This window comes from Eurypyga helias, unplaced genomic scaffold, assembly GCF_000690775.1.
Source record: "Eurypyga helias isolate BGI_N326 unplaced genomic scaffold, ASM69077v1 scaffold3346, whole genome shotgun sequence".
Classification (NCBI taxonomy): domain Eukaryota; kingdom Metazoa; phylum Chordata; class Aves; order Eurypygiformes; family Eurypygidae; genus Eurypyga; species Eurypyga helias.
Window position 1 is genome coordinate 14,036 of NW_010254493.1, and position 9,282 is coordinate 23,317.

General features: G+C 44.8%; 1 protein-coding gene across 1 annotated transcript in view; it reads right to left on the minus strand.

Moving 5' to 3' along the window:
* DSTYK (dual serine/threonine and tyrosine protein kinase) overlaps nucleotides 1-6,118 on the minus strand; it is a gene marked incomplete at its 5' end in the record, with an annotated part of 16,973 nt that extends 10,855 nt beyond the window's left edge. Inside the window, one exon of the mRNA XM_010152985.1 lies at nucleotides 5,733-6,118. Within this exon, the coding sequence (XP_010151287.1) occupies nucleotides 5,733-6,118 (386 nt within the window). The remainder of the gene's footprint in view (nucleotides 1-5,732) is intronic.
* Nucleotides 6,119-9,282: the final 3,164 nt, after the last annotated feature.

The following is a 9,282-nucleotide window of genomic DNA, read 5'->3' on the forward strand; positions in this document are numbered from 1 at the left end:
GCCAGTGCTGAACATGCTTCTTCCCCTTCCAAGAAAGATGACAAGATTCACCACTGGCTATGCAAAAACAGTGTTAGAATTGCATTCATCACTTCTAAACTAAGGAAAGAAAACATCAAAGGCTTTGAACTGAAGACAGAATTTATGTCCCATCTTCCCCACTCATAACAGGGGACAATAAGAACTCTTCAATCACTTTTCTCCACCCGAAAAGTGAGACTTGACCACATCTCCCAACTGCCCTTAGGGCTTAGAGGAAGTCATTCCTGCCACGGGACTCCCAGGCACTGAGCTCAGACCTGTCAGATGCAGAGGAGGTTGGGCAGAATGGGATGTGCAGTGCTGCAATATTCACCAGGAGGGATGACTCACGCCAGCGACTGTAAACAAAGGAGGAAGCCAGTGCTGTCTCTAGGAGACAGGGAGAAAACCAACACAGACAACCAAATACTGCAGGAGCAACTGGTCCTTCTGTTTCCAGAGAGGCCTCTCAGGCTTTTCCAGAGAGCGTTAGCAACATTGCCCCCAGCTCCCCCCTTTTTTTTTTTTTAAAAAAAAAAGTGCCCTACAGAAGTTTAAGAACTGTCTAGACAACTGCATACTGCTTCCCAGATGGGGAACACCTATGACTCACGCTGGATTCCTAAAATTTTTAAGCTGGTTCTTACAAGGTCACACTGCTGTAAACATACTTGGCCACTTCTGACGGAGCTGTAAGCATGACATTGCTGTCCAGTAACTTCATTCATCTTTTCCTTAACTAAAAGGCCCTTTTTAAAATAGCAAAGCCTCCCACTTCGCAATCTGAACATCAGGTACGCAAATGAGAGTTACAGGTCTTCCACATAAATACGACGCAGAGGTGCTGTCGACAGCAGCACAGAAGACGACAGTTTAAAGAGAACACCATGCAGGCACACTACGTACTCATCTATGGAGCCAGACTTGCAATGCCAGGATGACCACTGCATCCCATATCCCAGAACAAAAGGTAAAAAATCAAGGATCAAGTAGGTGTTCACCTACAATAAGACAAGTGGAGTCTCACTAGATGCATTCAGGGACCAGTGAAGTGCGCCAGTTTACCAAGTCAACAGACAATTCCTCATTTCCAAATCAGTGAAAAAGCATTTATTTGCTACATCGCAAGAGGACCTTGTCCTGTTTTGCTGGGCTGCAGGCACTTCATTCACTGTTCACTTAGTTAACTGAGGTGCTGAGAAGCTAACCCAATTTAATCAGATTTTCACCCAAGCTCCTACCAAGCAGGTTATAACTGAAGGCCTAGCTCAGTCTTTTTCTAAGCCAATTTGAATATTTTGCCTTGCAAGAACAGTCTGTGAATCACTCAAGTCTGACAGTTACCATATTTATTACATGTAGCTAATTTCGTTGCCTCCCATTAATCTGGGGTACATATATACACCTAGATTCTACTCAGAATTTTTTTAAACACACACACTCCCTCCCAATTTCTCTGAAATCTTGCCAGTTAATTCTGTTCCCATGGGGATCCGAGTCAGAAGCTCAGTGACTCTGCTCTAGAGGGAATCCCAGGTAAAACTGCACTACCCCTCTGGTCTCCAGCGATCACCGCTGTCCTTTACAGAACATAACTGCTCTGATGTTGTGCAGTGACCCTGAACCCCACGCCTCATCGGGGAATTTAGGTTTGCCTTTGCTGAAAGCGCCAGCCCAAGAAAGCCTGTGAGGGGCATGCACTCATGCAACAGTGAGAAGCAATGGTCTCTGAGCATAAATTCTTCCCCCGGAAGAGATCTATCGCTAAGCAGGCAAAACTAGAAATAGAGAACAGGTTTCACACGCGTGGAAGAATAATTTCATGGTGCTGGCGTTTCCAGCATCTTCCACCCTCAGTTATGCCAGTGTAAAGGGGCAGATGAAGACAACTTTGGGTATTTCATGCTGGTAGGTAGCAAGAGCACCCCACTATTTACCCAGGTAAACTCACACTGCATGGAAGGAAGAGTGTCTCAGCCAGCGTGAAAGCTCTTCTGTTTCTGTATTATCATAGAATCACAGACTGGTTTGGGTTGGAAGGGACCTTAAAGATCATCTAGTTCCAACCCCCCTGCCATGGGCAGGGACCCCTTCCACTAGACCAGGCTGCTCCAAGCCTCATCCAGCCTGGCCTTGGACACTTCCAGGGATGGGGCATCCACAGCTTCTCTGGGCAGCCTGTACCAGTGCTCCCACCCTCTGCGGGAAGAATTCCTTCCTGATATCTAAGCTAAGCCTCCCCACTTTCAATTTAACCCTACTACCCCTTGTCCTGTCACTACCGGCCCTTGCCAAAAGTCCCCCCCAGCTTCCTGGTAGCCCCTTCAGGCACTGGAAGGCTGCAATAAGGTCTCCTCGGAGCCTTCTCTTCTCCAGGCTGAACAAGCCCAACTCTCTCAGCCTTTCATAATAGCAGAGGGGCTCCAGCTCTCTGAGCATCTTTGTGGCCTCCTCTGGACTCGCTCCAACCGCTCTATATCCTTCTGCTGTTGTGGGTATTAACGCCACAACCAAATACGTTATAGAAACACTCTTAACAAGTAGATCAGGGCACGTTCTTCCAAGATTTAAGCAGGATGTATATTAAAATAACCACCCAATTGGTACTTAACCATGTTCTTTACTACTTGTAACAACTACTAATTGACCTGAATCACTGCAACAATAAACCCAAACTAAATCAATTCTGCTTGAGCTCATCTTGTATTTCTTCATTCATTTTCCAGCTTTGTCAGAGCAGCAGAAACCCTACAGGCCCTGGCTAAAACTTTTCAGCCCAAGACTCATGAAGCACAAAGCAGGAAGGTGGCATGACAAAGGAAGCTTTCAGCTCTGTCACCCTCCTCTCATTCAGCTGTACCATCCAGATAAAAACCAATACTTCAGGAGAAGTCCGTTTCGGGCTTCCAGGCACAACTGATAAGATTTAGGGAAAGGAAAACAGAAAACAGAAAACTGTTTACTCCCACTATAAATCTAATAATCTGTCTGGCTAGATGGATTATTCCCCATGACCTAGATGCATTCCTGTGCACAGTGATCCCCAAGGAATAGAGCAGCTTTGCCAAAGTTTTTTTCCTTCCCTGATAATTTACTTAAAAAAAAAAATAACCAAGTTCACATACCTATTAGCACAAGGTAGTGTTCTCACAGCAGCCGACCCATGCAAATGAAATTTTTGGCTCCCTCTTCCTCACCTCCTTTTCTGTGAAACAAGTTTTGATTAAGACATCCTTCAGTAACACAGAAAAGCAAGCATGGTCCCATCCTGGATGTCAGACTACAGGAAAAAAAAAAATGCCTCGGGGTGTTCCACCTGCAATATTAAAAAGTGGTATATTCTACACTTCTTGAATTTATCTCCCAGTACAAAAAACCCAGTTTAGTTAATGTTTGGATACTGTGTAGTTACAAATAACTTCTTTGCTGCTGAGTTTGGGTTTAGCAAACAGGTATCTGCACCAAGAAGCAGCATTAAGTGCCCACACAACACAGCGGCGGGTAACCTGGGTGCCCAAGCCTGCCTGTGCCATTCAGCCTCTCGGTAAGAGACGCTTAGGCCTGACAAGCTGCAGGGCATTCCCCAGGTCCTGAAGTCATTTCCAGCTCCTCTGATGGCTGTCTACTGGCAGATAAACATCCCCACTAATGGAAATGAATGATTTCAGACACAAATCCACTAGTGATGTTCTCATCTCCTATAACGGTTCAAGTCCACAATAAGGACTGGCAAATGTCCGGTACAGCTGGAGAATACAGGGATTCTAGGTAACAAGTGGGGTAAAACTTAGATTGGTTTCCCTCCCCCTCTGCCCAAAAGGTGCTGAGCTCCTCCAAATTATTTGGCTTCTGGGCAAAGCTAAACCCTTAAGATCTGTATTAAATATCATGTTATCATCAAGCATGTAAAAGCTATGAGACCACCACTTTTGTTTCACAAATTAAGAAGCAGAAGTTCCTTCAGAGCAGTTCTGCAGACACCAACTTTGGATAACGTCCAAATGACCTCATCCATTGCTGCTCCAGGTATCTGTTCCACGGTTACAGGAGCAGTGTCCACGACTAGCAGGTATTTACTTTAAAAACTTCGTTGTCTTGGTGTACACTGAGCAGAGCTGGAGAACGCACGTTAGCTGGAAGGGTAAGAAGCACCACAGTAGGACAAACTCCTGTAATTTAACAGGAAGCCATCCCTAGCCCAATTACCTGCTAAAATGTAATTTTTTCCTAGCAGACTTAAAAATTGTGTTCTTCCTTTAGCCCCTTGATTTCACGTAAAGGATCCTTTGACTCAATTGAAGTTAGCTGTGATTCACCCTCCCTCTCCTTCTATTGGAAGAGTTTTTTTATTTCACCAACCATTTTCAAATTAATCTGAGTAGCTGTTTTCATCTAAGTGTCCTAAATATAACCAAAGCGAGACAGAGGGATCTTTGTCGCTCACTTGAGAACTCTGAAAGAGGGTTGTAAACTGCAGTGTGTCTCAACTGGCCCATATAAGAATGGAACCAAGGAAAATAAATGTAAAGCTAAATACTCTTTTATGCACAGCAAGGCAGGATTTCCCAAGCAGAAGATACAGAACAGGCATTTGCTTTGCAGCACCAGAAGCTGCTCTGGTGCTCCTTGGGAAAGCAGTGGATGCCTCACATACAGTTCATACAACCATGGCACTTGTGTTCTCTTGGAGCGGAGACTGGAAGCCCTGAATGCCATACAACATAGCATTGACTCGGCTGATCTTGTCAGGATAGGCTTAAATTTAGCTACAGACGGGGTTTGGAAAACGTATTCCAGTGAAGATGATAGACTAGGTTTCCATTTTCTGATCATTTACAACCATGTCTCGATTCATATGTCTAGAAAAGACCACCTTGATATTTTATTTTTTATTTAAGTTCATACACTTACTCATGTGACAATAGATCACACTCTTTGCACTTAAGAAATTTATATTTAAGCATTAACCTATTCCAGATATCCAACTGCCAAAACACAACACTCCACAAGTATTATACTGCAATAACAAAAGCTCCACACAAGATATGAGATTAAATGAAAGCTTATGGAAAAGCTATGAAATAAAACTCACACCGTTGAAGATATTTACTGAACACGGAACCACAACACTCACGGGACAGGCACATGTTTTATGGACAAGTGAAGAAAAGGTCACAAAGCAAGACACCAAGACTGTTAGAAACAGCACTGAGAACAGGCTTCCACCTTGTTCTTAACACCTTCAGCTTCTGGTGACACCACAGGAATGTAAAAAGCCACCCTCTGAAATGAAGTCAGGTCATTTTATCACATGTTGGAATTAAGCTTTTTCTGACAACAAGCTCTTTAGGACAGAGATAAAAAGGTACATATCCTTGTCCAACAGCTTCTAGCTACTATCAGAGAGCAAAGCCCACTCTGAACGGCCCCGAAACTGTAGTAAAACTTTAGAAGGCACTTGGAGTTACAGCGGAGTAAGCTTGGCTTCCGAGATGGATGGCAACATTACAGAAGAATGATAATGCCAAGGGTCAATATTTAAACAAAAGCATAGACAACGATGTCCAATTGAATCCTACCATCAGATTTCCAGCTCCTCTTTAAGTAAAAAGCAATCCTATACCTGAGAGTTTACACTATTAGCTTCATTAGGGACTATGAATTTTACACTTTAAGCTCACTATGATGATGGTACACAGACACCTAGTTACCTTTAGTAGCGAGTACGGCAGCATGACCTCCAGCTCCGCTATCCGGTGAGCGGGATCTTCGTTGTCCCCGCGAATTTCTAAGTCCTCCTCTGGTATCGTGTCCCACTGCCCTCGGTGGGCTGCCATCATATGGACCAGTTCATACTGCTCAGGCAGCGCTAGGCTAAGCCGTGTTTGTGTGCCGTGCGTGAAACGGATCCGTCGCCTCTTACAATTCTCCTCGTTGCTGATTTTGGTGGTAGGGAGCAGCTTCTCACCCAGCAGTATGTTGAGTAACTGGCATTTGGCATTACAGTTCTGGCCAAGAATCAGAAGGCAAGGGTGCCAGCTCACAGTCCGCTGGAGATGCTCTTCCTCATGGCGAGGGAAGGAAATGAAATTCTGCCCTAAAATTGAAGACAAGAAGGCGTTAGAACAGGTTGGCTGAACGCTAAGTCTCGTATCTCAGCCAGCTGAATGCAAGAGTTCAGCCATCGCTGCCCCCCAGCCCACCAAGAAACCCACATAGCACCAAGAATTTGCTTATTTATCCTGAAACTAGCAGCAGCAATTCAGCATTTCTGCCCCACCAACACAGAGGTCCACAGCAGGCTGATTCTCAAAGCCATTACGACAACTTGTTGCTGTTCTCCCCACCTATTTCACTGGAAAGCATTTACACAGAGCTCTTCAGGTTAGTGGAAGGCTACAGATAGGCCCTAAAAGTCAAGGGGAAACAGTTGTCAAGGTTGAAACAATCAAAGGGCTATTTTTGCCTTGGGTTGGAACAGTGTTTCACCTTGCTCCAGAGTTCAAGGAGGCCCAGTGGGTCACTAAGGCTAACTCTTCCCAAGTTTTGATGGCTGGGCTGTACAGAACGTTCCTGTCACATACCAGAAATAAATTCAATGAGCTATGAATTAGTGACAGTTCCACCCACACAGTTAAAAATGTCAAATACTTTGCATCTACCAAATCCCAAGAGTATTACTGCACAAGCTTGTTGACCAAAGTCTAGGATCGGTGACATTAAAGCAGCAAAGCATCCTTTCTAGCCTCAAGGAGAGGTATTCTTACAAAATTATTTCTCTGCATGAAGCAGATGAGAAGACCAAGTTTGCTGAGACATGGTATCAGAACTAACAGCCTCTACCAGCAATTCCCTAGGACAGAAACACCATCACAGCATCTAAGGAAACCATCATGCTTTCACCAGCCTGAGATGAGCCCAAGGGAAGACACTCTTTGCTACCAGCCAGAAGGTTCCTAGGGCAGGCCGGAACACAGTACTAAAAGGCTTCACTCTGATCACACTAAGAGTACACATCTTTCCTAACCTATACAGTTAACTAAATGGGCACAGTTTGCCAGATATTCTTCTTAAGAACAACATTTAGGCTGCAAAAGGAAATTGCTATTTGTATCTTCCTCAGAGCAGCCAGGATTCCCTGTAATCACCGTTTACACACTGGCCACCAGTTGTACCACCCCACTAACCAAACTCTCTGAATTTAGTCCGTGATGCTGCAACTCTTTGCATTTGCTTTACTACATCAATTTGGTCTCAGTGCTGAATTTAGCTTCTGTATTCTTTTACAACTCCTAAATACAGCTTTTCCCACGCTCAGTCATCTAAGCTGAAGTCTAAGCAGCTTTGCGTTACCTTATGCATAGCAACAGAATAGTTTTAGTAGTACAAAAAACCAAGAATACAAACAAATCCCCCATCTGCTGCCCTTGAGCACAAACCCTGCAAGGACAAAACAGCCAGCGCTCCACCGCAGCCAGAGAGCTGCCCATGTTCCCAGATCTGAAAGCAGATGGCACCCAAGAAAAAAAGGGCAAATGGAGACACCAGTCCCCAAAAAAGCTGCCAAATCTGAAAGCTATAAACCAGGACAATTACCCCAATACCGGGCGAACTGACAAGAACGGCAGTTTAAAGACAGGCTCCGATACAACACAGCAGAGAAGCACCAGCACGATTTTGTAGGGGGAGGTTCTGTTTCATCAGGGTTATTAAAATTCTTTTAATGAGTCATGTCCTGGCATCCAAAATTGTTTCAGCATCTCAAGCCCCAAGAAAACAAGCCACTCTCATACACAGAGATATTCCTTAACACTACTAACCAAATTAGAGATAATATACAACAGCTACTCTAGCCCTCATTCTGACAGCATCCCACTCCTCTATTTTAATTAAACCCGTTCAAATCAGGAGCAACACCACATGTAGCTGGTGGTGCCTCAGACAGAGTTTAAGGCTTTTTTAACATCTTGCCTAAGATATACCTTTCTTTCAAATCTGAAGTCTGGAAATAGGACGGCTGGAGGAGTCCTCTCCATCGGAGGAGTCCTTCCATCCCACACAACACTGAGCGGAACCCTCTCCGTGCCTCAGCAAGCCCCTCTCCTCCACCTTTGCTGCCCCAGACACCGACTCCCAAAAATCAACAGTTGGGAAAAAGTTAAGGGAGACATCACTTCAAGTGAGACTCCTCATAACTGTTTCTTAAACAAGCCTTTCAAGTACCACAACCATAGCAGAGTGGCTACTGTGTGATTGAAGGGCAGAATCTGGCTAGCAGCTCACGGCAGATAAAAATCAGCAAAACCCCACAACTAGCACATTTAAGCCTTCATCTACAAGAGAAGAATTTCTTTGATCTGGTTACATCTATTGAGACTTCAACTGGAATTCAGGCTCGCCCTTCAGCTACTGAGCATGAAAAAGGCAATTCAGAGTGGCTGTCAGGCCGTGAAGCCTCCTGTGCACAGGCTTCTGAAAAGAAAAGGGGAGGCAGACTGCATCCTCTCCTCATTCTGGGCGGCCTCTGTGCTTACAGGTACCTAATGCCAGCACAAAATGATTGAAATACGGCAGCTTAGCTGACATCAGTGAAGCATGGAATGGATATAAATGCTACATCTTTAAAACACCTTTCATCTTTTGATGCACACAGCCTCCTCGTGATCGGCATTTATTCCACAACTTCACTACAAGCAGTATCAGTAACGGATCCTTCACATCTAACATCATGTCACACTGCGATATTCCAACTACGCGGAGTACAAACCTGGAACCAGCAGCAAAAGCAGGATCCAGCCGTATCACAACTAACCCTGTGCACCATCAAGGCACCCAAGTCCCGGCAGTGGTTTCAACCCTGCACGTTATCCATCACTGGGTATCTTACACCTCATGGTCTCAAACCTGGAGCGAGTTGCACAGCGATGGAGCTACTGCTCATAGTTTGCACTGCAGAAAGTGCTTTGCTATTTCTGCACATCAGGGCAAAACCACTCTTACAGTACTTAACAGGTGATGTCGCTACTCTGAAGACAAAGAATTCAGGTTGGGAGGAATAGGACCTCCCGTGCTACCTAACGGAAAGTAGATTTAGAACTTGCTTACTGAAGCGAGGTAGCGATATTCCCAGATCTATGTGAGCAGCTCCTTTGCGTGACAGGACTTTTGCCAACGATTTTAGCTGGTGCTACATACTGTATCCATATGCTGTATCACTGGGAGACATGTGATAAACACTTCAAAAAAAATAACGGCTGCAGG